The sequence below is a fragment of the Mobula birostris genome, chromosome 1, assembly GCF_030028105.1.
Source record: "Mobula birostris isolate sMobBir1 chromosome 1, sMobBir1.hap1, whole genome shotgun sequence".
Lineage (NCBI taxonomy): Eukaryota > Metazoa > Chordata > Chondrichthyes > Myliobatiformes > Myliobatidae > Mobula > Mobula birostris.
This window is the reverse complement of record NC_092370.1, coordinates 92,502,282-92,521,359: the sequence shown is the minus strand read 5'-3', so window position 1 is coordinate 92,521,359 and position 19,078 is coordinate 92,502,282. Positions and strand designations below refer to the sequence as shown.

Sequence of the window (19,078 nt, the reverse complement as noted above, 5' to 3'; positions counted from 1 at the left end):
ACCTACATACCCCCACATTTGGCTGGCGTGGACAGGTTGAGGACATCCTTTGCTGCACATCTCTGTAATTTCTACATTAAACGCTGTGGGTAGAAGTTCATTCTCAATCGCCTCTGCTAAACGTATTAAGTGTATTGAACTTCGGTTCCATTGGTCAAGCATCGTGAAGCTGGGATAAACTTCCACACAGTTGTATTTCTATTTAATTATGACATGAATAATTGTTAACAGTAAACGCTAATCCAATTATAAATACGCACCGTACACTTGTCACACTTCTGCCCCAGAACGTTGGACTTGCATTGGCAACGACCAGATGTGAAGTTACACACCTCACTATACGAACCATTCATATTGCAGTCACAAGCTGAAATACAAAGGGTAAGTCTGTAACCTAGAGCCTGATCTGATCTCAGGAAAGAGTATCTTTAGTTTGCTGCATTCCCCTCCCTCTAAGTGTTGATTACTTTCTCTTCAGCCCTTCAACCCTCCCAGCTTCTTACTTCATTCCCACTCCCCCACTCACCAACCTTCCTCCTCACCTGGTCTCACCTATCACCTGACAGCTTGTACTCCTTCCCCTCCCCCCACCTTTTTATTCTGCCTTCTGAGCTCTTGCTTTCCAGTCTTGGCCTGAAACTTTGACTGTGTATTCCCCTCCACAGTTGCTGGCTGTCTGGGTGACATCTTGCAGGGTGGGAGCCATTTGAAAACTAAAAGTTTTACCGGGAGTGAGTCACTGTTTAAAGTACTGATTGAACGAGTGACATCTTGGAGAGCGGGAACTATTGAAAATTGCAACGCGAGTCATTGTTTCAAGTAGTGAGTGTGAGAGCAACATCGTGCAGGGCTGGAGCCATTTGAAAACTGCAAGTCTCGTCAGGAGTGAATTATTGTTTAAACGGCGATGAAAAACTGACATCTTGCAGGGCAGGAGCCATTTGAAAAATACAAGTCTCATCAGGACTGAGAAAGGAGGTGTAAGAAGAGCGGCCATTTTTAGAGTAGAGCAGTGATATAGTGGTACAGCTTTGGCTCAAAAGGCTTAAGCAAGAGGTTCTAAATAAGCTACCAGAAAGTGTTTTATTCTGTTAGTATATAGCTAATGCACTGATAATGGGTCCAGAGTTATTTTCCTTATGTGAGATGTGAGACCTCCAGTCTCCCTGATAGCTACACGTGCACAAAGTGCACCGAGCTGCAGTGCCTTAAGAGATCATATTTAGGAAGTGGAGCTGCAGCCTGATGACCTTCAGCTCATATGGGAGAATGAGGAGGTGATAGATAGGAGCTATAGGGAGGTAAGAGACAGGTACCGGGAGATGGAAAGGGAATAGGCAGCCAGTGCACAGTGCCCCATTGACATTCCCCTCAACAATAATACACCGCTTTGGATATTGTTGGGGGGGGGGGGGAAAGAGGGATGACCTAGCGGGGGGAAGTTGCAGCAACCAGGTCTCTGGCAGTGAGTCCGGCTCTGTGGCTCAGAAGGGAAGGGAGAAGAGGAGTGCAGAAATAATAAGGGATTCCTCCACAGTCTGGGAAGCAGACAGACAATATTGCAGGTGTGATGAAGACACCCAGATGGTATGTTGCCTCCCAGGTGCCAGGGTCCTGAATGTTTTGTACCAGGTCCTCAGCATTCTAAAGGGGGAGGGTAAACAGACAGAAGTCGTAGTACATAGAGGTACCAATGACGTAGGTAGGGAATCGGAGGATGTCCCGTAAAGAGGATGTAGGGAGTTAGACAGAAAACTGAAAAGCAGGTCCTCCAGAGTAGTAATCTTTGGATTGCTGCCTATGCCACATGCCAGTGAGGGTAGGAATAGAATAATTTGTCAGATGAACGCATAGCTGAGCAACTGGTGCAGGGCACAGGGTTTCAAATTTATGGATCATTGGGATCTTTTCTGGGCAAGGTATGACCTGCACAAAAAGGATGGGTTACACCTGAACCTGAGGGGGACCAACAATGTTGTGGGCAGGTTTGCTAGGGCTGTTGGAGAGGGTTTAAACTCATTTGGCATGGGATAGGAACCAAAATGATAGAGCTGAGGATGGGACAGTCCGCATACAAGTAGATACAGCATGTAGTGAGACTGTGAGGAAGGACATTCAGATAATAGGGCAAAATTGCAAGCAGTGTAATATGAGGGCAAAATCGAAACGGGTGATGAACAGGGCTGAAGCTGTTATATTTGAATATATCCAATAAACGTAATAAGGTAGATAATCTTGCAGCTCAGTTAGAGATTGGCTGGTATGACATTGCGGGCATCACTGAGTCGTGGCTGAAAGATGATCATAGTTGGAACCTAAACCTCCAAGGATACACCTTGTATCAAAAGGACAGGCAGGTAGGCTGAGGAGATGGAGTTAAAAAAGGAATCACTTCCTTAGAAAGAGGTGACATAGAATCAGAAAATGTAGAATCCTTGTGGGCAGAGTTAAGAAAGTGCAAGTTGTATAAAGCCCTCCAAATAATAGACAGGATGTGGGATACAAATTACAATGTGAGATAGAAAATACACATCAATGTTATGATAGTGACGGGGGATTTCAATATGCAGGTAGATTAAGAAAATCAGGTTGGTGCTGGATCCCAACAGAGGGAATTTGTAGAATGCCTATGAGATGGCTCTTAAGAGCAGCTTGTGGTTGAGTCCACTAGGGGAAAGGCAATTCTGGATTGGGTGTTGTGTACTGAACCAAATTTAATTAGAGAGCTGAAGGTAAAAGAACTCTTAGGAGGCAGTGACTATAATTATGTATACTGCGTATATAGTTGAGATGTATCAGTATTATAGTAGAGTAAAAAGAATTACAGAGGCATGAGAAGAGCTGGCCAAAATTGATTGGAAGGGGACACTAGCAGGATGACAGCAGAGTAGCAATGGCAGGAGTTTCAGGGGTCAACCTGGAGAGGTACCTCACATAGATGCAACAGCATTCTAAAGGGAGAATGAGGCAACCATAGCCGACAAGGGAAGTGAAAGACAGCATAAATGCAAAACAGAGGGCATATATTACAGCAAAAATTAGTGGGAAGTTAGAGGGTTGGGAAGCTTTTCAAAACCAACAGAAGGCAATTAAAAAGCTATCAGGAAAGAAAAGATGAAATATGAAGGTAAGCTAGCCAATAATATAAAAGAGGATGCCAAAAGTTTTTCAAATATATAAAGAGTAAAGGAGAGTCACGAGTGGATATCGGACTACTGGAAAATGACACTAGAGAAGTAATAATGGGAGAACCAAAAAATGGAGGAGAAACTTTGTAAGTATTTTGCACCAGTCTTCACTATGAGAGGCACTAGCAGTATGCCAGAAATGTGAGAGTTTCAGGGGGCAGAAGTGAGTGCTATGGAGAAGGTGAAAGGTCTGGAGGTAGATATTGTAAGTTATCTGGAGCAGATGGACTACACCACAGGCTTCTAAAAGATGTAACTGAAGAGACTGAGGAGGTATTAAGATTCAAAGTACAAAGTTCCCTTTTACTTGTTTTTTTGTGTGGTAGAAGGCACTTGGGGGGAGGGCTGATGTGCCTGTTCAATCTTGTTCATTTTTTTGTTGGGGGAGCGGGCGTTTCGGGGGTTGATGAACGTGCTGCCTTTCTTTTCTTTCTTGGTTTCCTGGCTACCCTGAGAAGAACTTCAAGTTGTATAGTTTGAAAATAAATGAACCTTTGAACATAGATTCAAAGGAGATTAGTAATGATCTTTAAACAGCCACTAGATTCTGGAGTGATTCTGGAGGTCTGTAAAATTGAAAATGTCACTGCACTCCTTAAGAAGGGAGGGAGGCAGAAGAAAGGAAATTAAAGGCCTGTGATGGGATGAGACCCAGGCTGAAGAGCAGGGAACCAGTCGATGCTTGGCTGCTAGAACGGACTTGGAGGTGATTCAAAGTGGCAGGACAGAGACGAGGCAGAGTTGAGGGAGTGGGGCCATGGCCTAAGAGTGAGGCAACAGGGAACGTGCTGAACCCGGCCCACATCTGAGAGTGAGGATGACCTGAGGTTTGCCCGATTTAACCGCGGGGCTAGACTGGAAAGATCAGGGTGTTGGGGACGGAACCGAGTGATGGACTGGTGTTCAGCTCGCTGCTCCATGGGGTTTACTCATCTCTGCATTGAAATGAGGCCATGGCCTGCAACTGACTGGCCCTTGAAACAGCTGTGACTGCCGTCTTGGCTGCGGACTTTCAGTTCCAAATGCCAATTGCTCACTTTAATTGTTTGCATGATTAGTTTTTTTTCTGCACATTGGATGTTTGACTGTCTTTTTTAATGGGTTCTATCAGGTGTCTTTGTTTTGTGGCTGCCTGTATGGAGACAAATCTCAAGGCTGCACAAGGTGTACCTACTTCGTTAATGAATGTCTTTTGTATTCTTACCAATGGTGATCTGCAGGGGTCAAATTTGGGACAGCATCCTTTCAAGTTATATATCAATGATTTCGGTGATGGAATTGATGGCTTTGTGATGGTATGTTTATAGGTAGAGCGGCAGGTAGTGTTGAGGAAGCAGGGAGTCTGCAGGAGAACTTGGGCAGATTGCGGGAAAACAGCCAAAGGAGTGACAGGTGGAATATAGTGTAGGGGATGTACAGTCATTCACTTTGGTCAACAGAATAAAGGCATGGATATTTTCTAAATCGGGGAGAAAATTCTAAAGTGCTAATTGGCTTGGGAGTCCTTGGCACGATTCACTGAAGGTTAACTTGCAGGTTGAGTCGGCAGTAAGGAAGCCAAATGCAATGTTAGCATTCATTTTGAGAGGACTAGAATATAAAGGGAAGGATGTAATGCTGAGGCTTTAGAAGGCATTGGTGAGACAGCATTTGGAGTATTGTGTGCAGTATTAGCCCTTATCCAAGAAAAGGTGTGCTGGCATTGGAGAGAGTCCAAAGGAGGTTCACAAGAATGATTCCAGGAATCAAAGGTTTAACCTATGAGGAGAGTTTGATGGCTCTGGGCCTGTACTCATTGGAGTTTAGAAGAATGAGGGGGATCTCACTGAAACCTATCAATGTTGAAAGGTCTGATAGAGTGGAGGATTGGAGGATGCTTCTTATAGTGGTGAGTTTCAGATCAGAGAGCACAACCTCAGGCTAGAAAGAAGTCCACCTAGGACAGAGATAAGGAGGAATTTCTTTAGTAAGAGGGTAGTGAATCTGTGGAACTCATTGCCACGGTCAGCTGTGGAGACCAAGCCATTAAGTATATTTAAAGTACAGGTTGATAGGTTCTTGATTAGTCAGTGTCAAAGGATACTGGGAGAAAGCAGGAAGATGGATTTCAAAGGGATAGTAAATCAGCCATGATGGAATGGTGGAGCAGAATTGATGGGCCAAATGGTCTAATACTGCTTGTATGTGTTATGGTCTTATGAACTTGCAACTGCCACCATATACTGCTGAAATCTGGAAATATACCCGGGCACAAGAGATTCTGCAGATGCTGGAAATATTGAGCAACACACACAAAATGCTGGAGGAACTCAGCAAGACAGGCAGCATCAGACAGGCCTGAAACTTTGACTGTTTATTCCCCTCTGTAAGTGCTGCCTGACTTGCAGAGTTTCTCCAGCATTCTGTGTTGCTCAAGATTTCCAGCATCTGCAGAATCTCCTGTTTATAGTTTGTTACTTTTGCCTGTAGATGGCACTGCATGTCAACAGGCTATTTGAACAGGGACATTGACAAAATTTTTGTGGAGCATTCAATCCAATTTTATTCCTATTAAATCCTCACAGATACATCAGTCTAACAGGCCACTGATTCTCTTCAGTCAGTACGCTTCTACAAGCTAGTTGTCAAATAGTCATTATTCCTCAGACAAAATGCTCTACACCTTGACAGCGAGTGAGTCTGGGCTTAGTATTTTGATTAGAGTCGGTCTAATGGTTTATCTTTCAATCTTCAAATCTGTTGAAAATGACAACTTTACCACATCCTCCTTTTTACCTCAGCACAGAAGATCTCTCCTAGAGCACCGACTGAACAAGATTAAGTTTTTAAGTTTTTCTAAAACTATCCCATTCACTACTGAATTCTATTTGAGAATGGTCTACAGATTTGTTTTGAAATAATTATTGCAGAGTGGGAATAGGAAAAAGAAGAAATGCAAGGCAGCCATTATAAAATGCTGAACAACCCTGTCTCTGTAATGGAAAATCAATGGATTTGAGTTGGCGTATGGTCTATTTTTCAGTACTTTCTTTCACACTGGATCAAATAAAATTGGAAAGTGGAGCCAAAACAAACTTGCACAAAGATTTGCCAGGAAGTGCAATGGATGTCATTTCACAGGTTGATGTAAAATTTGGCCAAGATCTTTGGTAGTCCTCCCAAACCCACAAACCTGACTTCTATAACTGATGACAAGCTTCACTAGCACATAGAAATGTTCAGGTTCCTTTCCAACTCACAGACCATCATGACTTGGAATTCCACTACTAGAGCCTCACTGTTGTTTGGCCTTAATCCTGGATAGTTTCACTGAAAGGAGTCCGAAGTTCAATTAGAATTCAAGATGGCCATTGAGGCCCAAATGCAATACAAATATTGAAACTCAGAAAAGGAATCATAAAACACTACAGCACGGGAATAGGCCCTTTGGCCCATCTAGTCCATGCCGACCTGTTTATCTGCCTCACTACACTCCGAGTGAACAACTTCCCTTGACGTTCCCTTAAATATTTCACCTTTCACTCTAAAGAAGTCAAGCTTGTTGAGCTGGGAGCAGTTCAGCTGAACCTGAAACACCACAAGAGCATTGCCAAAGAAAGGTCATTTCATGCATAGATATACAAGTGGGAGTTGAGTATTTTCAGAAAAGGCACTCAGCAACAATGTACAAGCTGCTCAGTTGCAAGCTCGCCTCCCACAGCTAGACATAAAATCCAGGCACTTTAATCAGTTAAGCAACATAAAGGAAACCGGGTAATAGAGGAAGGAGGAAAGAGATGGGAAAGTACTCATAGGTTGAAGTAAGAGTAATGTACAGGATGTTAAACACAGGCCCAGACAGCCAGCACAAATGGCTTGTTACTGGGCTGTAAAGTTCTGTATATATGTCAACCACAGGTAACGGATGGGGTGTTTTCACAGACAACCTGAATTTGATTTTGTCCTTAAGTTGGAAAATACATAAAAAGCACTCAATATGGTAGCCATACCTCCATCGTGTTGTAGTGAATGGCATAAAACAGCACATATGTCTGATAAGAAAGAACAATTGCTAGACGTGGGGGGAAGAGAGAGAGAGCGAGAGCGAGAGCGAGAGCGAGAGCGAGAGCGAGAGCGAGAGCGAGAGCGAGAGCGAGAGAGAGAGAGAGAGAGAGAGAGAGAGAGAGAGAGAGAGAGAGAGAGAGAGAGAGAGAGAGAGAGAGAGAGAGAAAGAAATAAGAGTTCTGCCATCCATAGGAACAAATGTAGGTAGGTACTCAGACTTTTCAATTTAATAATGAGAGCTTGTATTGGTGTCTGTAACTAGGAGACGGCTTGTAAATTGTGTACTACTAGATAGTTGTGCTAAAGCTAAGGTACAAATTCCTTTATGGAATCAGCCTGCCAATTAGCTGAGGTGACAGATCATTGTGTAGATATCTCTATTGTTACTGGGCTGCACATTAAATGATAAATGAGGTTAGGCTACCAATGAGTATGAGGTAAATTACGTGGTTTACTGTGCAATACCCTGTAGCTGCTGGAGTTGACCGGGGGGGGGGGGATGTATATCCATAAAGAGGGCTTTCTGCTTGTATTAAGGCAGATGATAATTTGACTACGCTTTATTTTCATGCCACATTCAGTCAATGTATGCAATATGGTGAGCCTTCACTCCTGGCCTACAGTGAACTCTGGAAAATGCTCTAATGAGTAAAATTGTGACTATCTGTTGCATTGGGGGCACTGTCAACATTGGCATGTCCCATGCATAGTTTTGTAGTCCCAGCTGGCCATAGCACATTCCCCTTCCCCTCTCCAAGAACCATGCAAGTGGCCAACTTAATTCAATTACTCACCAGTGAAATGACCCCAGGAAACTTCAACCCCCCTCTGCCATGTACCTATTAATGCCCTCCACCCTTGCACCATTGACCTTCGCTTCTGTTCTCTCTCACCCTTTCCCAAACTGGGTACCTGTTTTAAAATGGTTAAGGATAATGGTTAATGAAAAGTCTAAGTTAACCTGTAGAAAGTCCAGAACCAATTGACTTGACTTACACCGATGGGATCAACATTTAACATGGTTGGGTTTCGCTGCTTTGGAAAAGCAGACACTACAAAGGACTGCAATTTGAAAATGCCAGGTAATCACAAGTGTACGTCTGTGAATATAGTCTCTGTTTTACTCTCTCCTCCAATGCCGCCTGACTGCAGCGTTTTTCTAACATTCTCCTTCATACACCAGAATCTAATACCTGCTGTATTTCATTATAGTTTGAACAAATTATCTGCTGGGTTCATGCTGAAGTTTAACTTCAACCATCAATAAAGTTAAGAATTAGCTGCTAGTGTAACCAATTTCCTGATATTTGGCTTCACTGAGGTCAAAGGGAATTCACCTGCAAATGCCTTGGTGATCAACGACAAGTATTTCCACTGCTGTTGTTTGTCTGGTCATGAACATTCTGCCCTCCTGCTTCCTTCAGTGTGAGTAGTTCACTACTCATTAACTTTGTTTCCTTTTGCAGTGACATTTTCACTATATTGCTCCCAGTGTCCTCAATCCAAGAATTCTGTGGGAAGCCCCTCACCAGAAGCACTGTAGTAATTCAAAATGATAGTGCACCACCCTCTTCTGAGGGGCAAATATGGATGGGTGAAAAATGCTGGCCTTCCCTCCGTTCACAAATATGAATAAAATAAAAACTTCCCCACTTCCTCTGGGAGGATATTCCATATAGCCACAATCCTTTGTGTGAAAAACTTGCCCCTCACATTTCCATTACATATTGCCCCTCTCCCCTTACACCTAAATTCTCTGGACTCGAGGTTCCTCTACCCTTGGCTATCTACACTACCCACGCCTCTCACAGTCTTATAGACCTTTATAAAGTCACCCCTATTACAGTGTGAAATATCTCGTCAATCCAATCACTCCTTGGAAGTAAAGCCCTCCATCCAGGTGAAATGTTGGCAACTCTCTTCTGCACTCATTCTAACACTACTTCCTCTCTTCTACAGTGTGGTGGCCAGGAGTGCACACAATAGTCCAAGTGTGACCTAACCAAAGTCTTGTACAGCAACTTATTTGTAAATTGTCCAATTTGTAATAAATTTACTGCCTGGATAAGGCCTACATTTCTGTCTAAAACCAACCTGGGCTAATTTAAGCAGCAATACCCTATCAGAAACAGACCCCATCACTGAAGACCTGAAGTGGGACCCTTGGGTAGCTGGTTTTGATGCTCCACATGAATCTCCCACCTAACGTTTGTAAATTGGATATTCCACATTTTCAATTGTGTGTAGCCGAGCAGTTTTCAAACTTCACATTAAAATTGAATGACTATTGAAACTCTTTGATCCTTCTCTGTTCCATATCTTACTTTGTACTTACAGCTACAGTTCTTTGCAATCACTGCGTCTCCATAGTATCCATCCGCACATCGCTCACACTGTGTGCCTGCGGTATTCCTGATACACCTCAGACATTCCCCTGTCAGGGGGTCACAATTTCCAGGATCGGAACGGTCAATGTTGTTGTTGCAGTCACATGGCTCACAGGACAGCCCAGGTGTTGTTGGGTTTCCATAGTAACCATCAGCACACCTATGCAGAAGAATTCATCATTTAACATGATTCACCATGAATTTTCCTGGACTTTTTAGGAGCTGACTCCTCCTACATCGGACAGCCTAAAATTCTTCCATGCACTGAAATGCTAAGTGTATTCATGTCAAAAAGTTTTGTCTAAAACGTACAAGTATTGCTTTTATTTGGACAGCTGTACTTGCTGCTATGAAATCACAAAAAGAATAGGAGTTTTGAAACTTAAGGAAACATCCAAAATTAGGTAGTTGAGCCAGAAGGGTCTCATAATCAATTCATTTCTGCCTCTGTTGCCAGGTGACGTTTGGCTTAATGCTTTGTCCATGGACAGATATGAACAGGCCCTTCTCAGGGCCGTCTCTGACCAGGTGAGTGTATAATTCTATTACTTAATAGAGTGCTCACGAACAGTGATCACTTCTCTTAAAAGATGATGTGCAGATTTGTTTTTAGTAATGTAAAAGCGTGGATGAAGCTGTCTATCCCCAAATTACAAAAGCATTTCGATAAAATGGACATTTGTTTTCTGTGTGTTCCTCCTGCCTGAACAAACAATTTCTTCCCAAAACTGAAATGGATGCAAATGCCAAAGCAGGTTACAGGTCAAATGTGGCCAGAGTATTGATGCTTTACTAACTCAAGAATTACCCCTCGACTACAGCTACTGGTACGATGTGTGTCATAGTACAGGACAGGTCAGGGTTTCTGATGTTCCATGAGGGCCTCAGCAGGAGTAGAACTAAGAACTAGCTATGCTGTTTGTGACGCCTGCTATACATCCAATAAGGTGATGGCTAATTCCCTACATACTCACTCGATGCCCATAACCCATTTTCAGTAGATTGCAAAGGTTTGACAATCCTGACTTTGAACAGACTCAGCATCTGGATATCCCTATTCCTCCGTGGAAGAAAAATGTAAAATATTATAATTGCCTGTATGAAGAATATTTTCTTATTCTCAGTCCTAAAGTCTGATCTGTTATCTTGAAACTCTGTCTTCTGATAATAAGCTTGCCAGCAAGAGGAAACAGCGCCTCAGCATTTAGTTTGAGAACCTTTTATCTTGCAGGCTTCAGTGAGTTCACTTTCATCCTTCTGAACTCCACTGTCTACACACGTCTTACTCTATTTCTCTCTCCATCAGTCTTACTGGATCTCTCTCCAAAGGTCAATGCTTTCATTCCCGTGAACAAGGCAGTTGGGATATAGCCTTGTTTTCGTACAGAGACCAAATCTGGCCATGAGGTCCCACTGAACTCCTCCTGCACAATCTCTGTATGACTTCGTTACTTCACCATTTCCGTTCATTACAATAAAGGTCCATGTCCTATTTCACTTTCTCCTTGCTTGGCACATGCAGCTTCTTCATTGTGTGAACACGGCACACTATTGAATACCAACATACAAAACTTTCCTATTATCTGAAATGTAAGGGCCAAGTACTTTCAGCCAACAGCAAGCTGTTCCTGTTCACTGCTGGCCCAATAAACACTGGCCTTTACTCTGTGCAGTGAAGAGATGCTAGGAAATGAAATTCAGGAGGAAAGACCAGCACCACTCCAAATAAATTTGTTTCATTGGGCAGTTTGTACAGGATTCACTGACAAAACTGTAGAAAGTAATTTGGCAGTCAGCCAAAACACTCCTCCCATCTTAGCCAGCTGTCAAGGATGTCACAAGCTATCAATTTTCTCAAATTGAGAAATATTCACAAATATTCCAAACCTGCTATTAAATTTATTTTTAAAATGAAGCATTTAAAACATTTTGAAAAAATAGTTGTAGGAATCTAATAGTTATTTGCTCTTCAAAGTGTTCAAATACACAAATATTTGAAAGAAGCTAACAATATTGACATCAACTTTACTTCTTTACAATTATTCTACAGCAAAATTGTCCAAACATATTCCCCGACATAAGTGCTAGGAAGATCCTTCAAGCTGGATGCAGTGTTGACATACAGTGTGTAAACAGCTCCCAGCATGTTCCAGACTCCCATATTCATGCATACATTTGCAGACTCCAGAATATGCTGGGGCCTCCATGGGAAGTTACTGTGATTACAAATGGAACTACCATTATTCCCTGAAAAATCTATCCCTTTTTGACTTTGCATTCTTTCTACTAAAGTAATGAACTCATTATTTTGCATATTGTGCTCTATCTGCTACGATCTTGCCCTTGTTGCTTAACCTTTTTTTAATAACTGTGGAGCATTCATTGTTCCTCGCTGGCATTGACAGAATTGTTCCTTTCACTTCTTTCTCAGAGCCCCCGGCTCAGGCTTAATCCCACTTTTCGAAAATAGTCATTCACAAATCTTCACATTCCTACCTGTCACATCTGGATCCTGTGTAGCCTGGCTGGCACTGATCACAAATGAATTCTTCTGTTTTGTTTAAGTAGCAAGTGGGACTGAAACTGAAGAAATAATAATGAACAACATTAGATTTGCTGCAGGTATCAAATCATCTGAGCACCCACAGGCAGTTTCAACTATCTAAAAATTATGGTTCCTTTAGGTTGTCTGAGAAACAGAACAGAACAGCGGTTTAACTACAGACTTTTCACCTTTGATTCTAGATCAGTATGTTTCAAAACACTGGCTGAAAAATTCTGAATAAAGCAGGATTAAATTCTCATAAATCACTGGGTCACTGCATTGAGCAGTTCCTGTTTTGGCACTAAATTAATAACCTACTTCAGAGAGAGCAGAAAATAGAACTGGATCAGATGTAGGGACTCGGCCTGAAATGTTAACTGTTTATATTCTTCCATAGATGCTGCCTGACTCGCTGACTCACATATCCTATGCTGTTCCACATTCTAGCAACATCGGAGGTAGTCAAGGGAAATTCTTGCCTGACAAATCTATTGAAATCCTTTGAAGAAATAGCAAGCAGGATAGACAAAGGAGAATTGGTAGATACTAATTTGGAATTTCAGAAGGGCTTTGATAAGATGCCATACATAAGGCTTCTAACAGCCCATGGTATTACAGGAAAGATTCTAGCATGGATAAATTAGTTGCTAATTGACCCCTTTCTGACTGCCAGTGACCAGTGGTGTTCCCCAGGGGTCTGTGTTGGGACCATTTTTTTTTACATTATATATCAATGATGGAATTGACGGCTTTGTTGCAATGTTTGTGAACGATACAAAGACAGGTGGAGTGGCAGGTTATTTTGAGGAAGTAGAGAGGCTACAGAAGAACTTAGAGTAGGAGAAAGCTCAAAGAAGTTACAGTATCGTGAAGTGAACTTTGGTAGAAGAAATAAACTATTTACTAAATGGAAAAAAAATTCAAAAACCTGAGGTGCAAAGAGATTTGGAGGTCCTTGTGCAGGATTCCCTATAAGTTAATTTGCAGGTTGAGTCTGTGGTAAGGAAGGCAAATACGATGTTAGCATTCATTTCAAGAGGACTAGAATATAAAAGCAAGGATGTAGTGCTGAGACTTTATCAAGCACTGGTGAGGTCTCATTTGGAGCCTTGTGAGCAGTTTTGGGCCTCTTATTTTAGAAAGGATGTGCTGATACTGGAGAGGGTTCAAAGGAGGATCACGAAAATGATTCAAGGGTTGAATGGTTTGTAATATGAAGAGTGTTTGATTGCTCTGGGCCTGTACTCACTGGAATTCAGAAGAATGGGGAGTGATCTAATTGTAACCAATCGAATGGTGAAAGGCATTGCTAGAGTGGATGTTTCCTATGGTGGGAGAGTCTAGGACCAGCGGACGTAGCCTCAGAATATAGGGGTGTCCTTTAGAAAGGTGATGAGGAGGTATTTCGTTAGCCAGAGAGTGGTGAAACTGTGGAATTCACTGCCAAAGGTCGCTGTGGTGGCCAAGTCTTTATGTATATTTAAGGCAGGGATTGGGACTGAGAGGGAAAATGGATCAGCCATGAAATGGCAGAGCAGACTTGATGGGCCAAATGGCCTAATTCTGCTCTGATATGTTATGGTCCTAATTGGTCATTGTAAATAGTACTGTCATTAGGCTAGGGTTAAATTGAGAGAGGCTGGGCATAGCCACTCAAAGTGCCAGAGAAGCCTATTCCATGCTGTATCTCCATAAATAAAAGATTCTAAATAAATATTTTAAATTAGGACTTCATTTTTAATAAAAATGTGAATTCTACATGGTTAAAATATATACATTAGCAGTATCCAATAAAAACTCAGACCTCTGCTGAAGTATTCAATCAGATGTGCTTTCATCACAGTGGATGTATTGAAAAGTGGACAATGGTTAAGATGCATATTCAGCCAGTACACAGCATCATTGAAAAAAATATTTTACAGATGGTACACAGAATCATTAATTACAAATGACAAAATTAAAATGCAAAAGATGGTAAGTTTCAGTAATGGACTATATGGAATATTTACTGCCATAACCTTTATGAATTTCCTAGCACTCCTGGCCTTAGAATCTTAAAGTTGTAGTTCAAGTCTCACTCAAGCACAAAAATGTAGAATAACTCTGCAGCACAATACTGAATACTGCACTGTTAGAGGTGCCCTTTTTTTTTAAGCTACTTATAACTTGAAGCACCTTCAATTACTCCAAAAGACTGAGGTTTGGTAAAATACTGAAAGGCTTTTATTCGCTGTACAATACGACCTCCACAGTGAGTGTCTGCCCCCGGACTGAGGGGGAGGGGCAAGGCGAACACCTTTATACAGGACTTTGTGGGAGGAGCCACAGGGGCAGTCAGCAGAGGGGTGTGTCCAGACAGGTAACCGAGTTACAACATATATACATGGTTTACCACATTCACCCCTCCTTTTTTTTTTTAAAAAAGAGTCTCGCGGGGTGAAGTGACTGACAATATTTACAAGAAGTATATTTACAGGTTAGGTCTATCAGGCGGTCGAGTCCGTCGCTGTGATCGACGTAGCACTGGCGGTGATTGCACCGGCGATGGCGGTTGTGCTGGCTCCGGCCTGACTTCAGGTGCCAGCACGTTAGGTGTCGGTAATCCCTCGTGCGTGTGCGTTATGCCCGGTATGGGAGTGTCATGTGGTGTCTGTATAGGGTTTGGGGTGCACGGTGTCTCGTAGGTACATACATTTGTGGGTACGGGGTCAATAGTCACCACGGAGTGTTCAGGGTAGGGGCCCGGAGCTCCTGCGGGCGCCAGGTCGCGGATGGAGACCGTGTCCTCCCGCCCATCAGGTAAAACCACATAGGCATACTGGGGGTTCGCATGAAGTAAGTGAACCCTCTCGACTATCGGGGAGTATTTATTGCTCCCCGCATGTTTCCGGAGCAGCACTGGTCCCAGGGACGTTCAACCAAGATGGTAGGGTGGTTCCAGTGGTCGATTTTCTGGGAAAAGAAAAGAGCCGCTCATGAGGGGTGGCATTGGTGGCTGTGCATAACAGGGAGCGGATGGAGTGGAGTGCCTCGGGAGGGACCTCCTGCCAGCGGGAGACCAGCAGTCCCTTTGACCTGAGGGCTAACAGTGTGGCTCTTCACGCTGTGCCATTCTCCTTCTCTACCTGTCCATTCCCCCAGGGATTATAGCTCGTGGTCCTACTGGTTGCAATTCCCCTAGCCAGTAGATATTGGCGCAGCTCGTCACTCATAAACAAGGACCCTCTGTCACTGTGGATATAGCATGGGTATCCGGACAGAGTGAAGAGCTTGCGCAGGGCTTTTATAACTGACGTGGTAGTGGTGTCGGGGCAGGGGATGGTGAAGGGGAACCGCGAGTACTCGTCAATTACGTTAAGAAGGTACACATTGCGGTCGATGGAGGGAAGGGGGCCCTTAAAGTCAACACTCAGTCGCTCAAAGGGGCGGGTGGCCTTGATGAGTGGTGCCTTTTCGGGTCGGTAGAAGTACGGTTTGCACTCTGCGCAGACTTGGCAGTCCCTCGTCATCATCCTGATCTCCTCAAGGGAGTAAGGCAGGTTTCGGGCTTTCACGAAGTGGAAAAGCCGGGTGACTCCCGGGTGGCAAAGGTCTACATGTAGGGCATATAGCCGGTCGATCTGCGCGCTGGCGCATGTTCCCTGGGATAGGGCATCGGAGGGCTATTTGAGCTTCCCAGGCCTGTACATGATGTCATAGTTGTAGGTGGAGAGTTCGATTCTCCACCTCAGAATTTTATCATTTTTGATTTTGCTCTGCTGCTGACTATTAAACATGAATGCGACTGAGCGCTGGTCAGTTAGCAGGGTGAACCTTTTGCCGGCAAGGTAGTGCCTCCAGTGCCTAATAGCTTCCACTATGGCCTGGGCCTCTTTCTCTACCGCAGAGTGCCGAATTTCAGGGCCTTGAAGGGTACGGGAGAAGAACGCCACTGGTCTTCCTGCCTGGTTGAGGGTAGCACCCAGCGCAAAGTCGGAGGCGTCACTCTCTACTTGGAAGGGAATGGCCTCATCCACCGCATGCATTGCTGCTTTGGCAATGTCCTCTTTTATGCGGTTGAAGGCCGTGTGGGCCTCAGCAGAGAGGGGGAATGTGGTGGACTTGACCAGGGGGCGGGCCTTGTCTGCATAGTTAGAGACCCATTGGGCGTAATATGAAAAGAAGCCCAGGCACCTTTTGAGGGCTCTGGGGGTATTGGGAAGAGGGAGTTCCAACAAGGGGCGCATACGGTCGGGGTCAGGGCCAATGACCCCATTCTCCACGACACACCCAAGGATAGCAAGTTGGGTGGTCCCAAATACACACTTGTCCTTGTTATAGGTGAGGTTGAAAGATTTGGCCGCTTGGAGAAATTTTTGGAGGTTGTTGTCATGATCCTGCTGGTCGTGACCGCAGATGGTGATGTTATCCAGATATGGGAACGTGGCCTTCAGTTGGCACTGGTCCACCATCCGGTCCATTGCCCTCTGGAAGACAGATACACCATTCGTGACACCAAAGGGGACGCGCAGGAATTGATAAAGCCTGCCGTCCGCCTCGAAGGCAGTGTAAGGGCTGTCCTCCCGGCGGATGGGGAGCTGATGGTAAGTGGATTTTAGGTCTATGGTCGAGTACACCTTGTGCTGTGCTATCTGATTGCCCATATCCGCGATGCAGGGTAGAGGGTACGCGTCGAGCTGCGTGAACCTATTAATGGTCTGGCTATAGTCCACGACCATCCTACTTTTCTCCCCGTTCTGAACAACCACCACCTACGCCCTCCAAGGACTTGTGCTTGCCTCAATGACCCCCTCCCTGAGCAGCCGCTGCACCTCCGACTTAATGAAAGCTCTGTCTCCCGTGCTGTACCTCCTGCTTTTAGTTGCAACAGGTTTACAGTCGGGGGTCAGGTTGGCGAACAGCGGTGGGGGAGGGATCCTGAGGGTGGAGAGGCTGCAACTGGTGTCGGTAGTGTAGCAGTTGGCATGATGTTGGGTGGGATGCGCGGGCCGATGTGTGTGTGTGGTCAATAGCAGGGTACGTGACATACCTCTACAAAACAGGAGATTTATGACAGTAATTGGCAGGAGGGGCCCATTATACTTCATTGTCACGCTTTTCAGGTGGCTCTGGAAGTTGAGCCCCAACAGCACAGGGGCACACAGTTGAGGCAAGACCAGTAACGTAAAGTCCCGATATTCTGTGCCCTGCACCACCAGTGTCGCTACACAACCCCCCCCGGATGTCTGTTGTATGCGACCTGGAGGCCATGGTGACCCTCCGACTTACCGGCCGTATGATGAGTCCACAATGCTGCACCGTGGCCGGGTGGATAAAACTCTCCGTGCTGCCTGTGTCAAACAGGCAGCTTGTCCTGTGCCCCTCCACCAGGATGTCCATCATTGACCTTGCGAGCTGGTGGGGAGTGCTTTGGTCGAGGGTCACGGAAGCCAGGGTGGGGTCGCTGTCTTGGTCCGGCGTGGTGGGGTGCCCCGTCAGCACCCGTTGGTTGTAGGCGGTGGGAGGTGGCGGCGACCAAGATGGCCGCACCCATGTCTCGCACTTGGTGGTGGCGTGCAGGGAAGATGGCGGCAGGCAAGATGGCGACCCCCACATCTCGCACACGGCACTGCTTGATCCCGCTCACGGTTTTGACTTACAGGCCTTGGCGAAGTGGCCCTTCTTTCCGCAGTTGGAGCAGGTAGCTTGTCGGGCCGGGCAGCGTTTCCGGGGGTGCTTTTCCAGTCCGCAGAAGTAGCACTTCGCGGCTGGTGGCGGCCGAGGTCGACTCGCCGGCGGGTTGCAGGGTCTGCGGCACCCACGAGGCCATCGGGGGATCGCGTGCCGGGAGAGCCTCGAAGTTATGCAGAGCGGCCTCCAACGTATCAGCCAGCTCCATCGCCGAACTTAGGGTAAGATCGGCTTTTTCCAGCAGCCGCTGGAGCACGTACACTGACCTGGTCTCCGTGACGAAGTCGTCTCTCACTAGGAGTTCTGCATGCTGTGCCGCCGTCAGCTCCTGGCAATTGCAGGCTCGCACGAGCGTCCGTAGGGCCTGGACAAACTCAGCACTCGATTCCCCGGGGCATTGTTGCCGTGTCGCTAAACGGTGCCGAGCATAGACGCTGTTTATCGGCCGCAGGTATTGTCTTTTGAGTGCGTTCATTGCGCTGTCGTAGTTCGGCTGGTCTCTGATCAGCGAATAGACCCGTGGACTGACCCTGGAGAGTAGAACCCTGCGCTTCGCTACGGGGTCGGTCGCTTTAATCTCCTCTAGATACGCTTTGAAGCAGGCCAGCCAGAGTTCGAAAGCGTTTCCAGCTTCAGGTGTTTGCGGATCGAGGTCTAATTTTTCTGGTCTCAGAGCCTGTTCCATGTTTTAAAACGTACAGCGAATAAAATTGAAGCACCTTCAATTACTCCAAAAGACTGAGGTTTGGTAAAATACTGAAAGGCTTTTATTCGCTGTACAATACGACCTCCACAGTGAGTGTCTGCCCCCGGACTGAGGGGGAGGGGCAAGGTGAACACCTTTATACAGGACTCTGTGGGAGGAGCCACAGGGGCAGTCAGCAGAGGGGTGTGTCCAGACAGGTAACCGAGTTACAACATATATACATGGTTTACCACATAACTGAGGGCCCTTCTGTCCCCACAGTGTAACATGGTGCTCTAACAACGCTCTTCTGGCCAATATTTGTACCCTACTGACTACTGGGTGCTTACAACAATGCAATGTGCAAAGCCTTGCTGTTCACAAAGTAGCCACCACTACAACAAACTACAGATGGCTTCTTTGCCTAGATTCTACAGCTCCTGTAAAATACATTCACAAAACAAGTTGAGGTTGCACAGTCAGTCATCAGATACTTTGATGATTGATAATGTGGCACGCCCAAAGGTTGTGCATAGCATAACAACCACCTTGCATCAGA

At 45.2% G+C, this 19,078-nt stretch overlaps 1 protein-coding gene across 3 annotated transcripts in view; it reads right to left on the bottom strand.

Moving 5' to 3' along the window:
• Window positions 1-19,078, bottom strand: part of lama1 (laminin, alpha 1) — a 346,500-nt gene that overhangs the window by 175,813 nt on the left and 151,609 nt on the right. For all 3 annotated transcript variants that reach the window (XM_072259264.1, XM_072259251.1, XM_072259258.1), the window contains exons 18-20: window positions 12,116-12,202; window positions 9,568-9,779; window positions 261-367 (exon numbers count right to left, since the gene is read on the bottom strand). In XM_072259264.1, coding sequence (XP_072115365.1) covers window positions 261-367; window positions 9,568-9,779; window positions 12,116-12,202 — 406 coding nt within the window. The remainder of the gene's footprint in view (window positions 1-260; window positions 368-9,567; window positions 9,780-12,115; window positions 12,203-19,078) is intronic.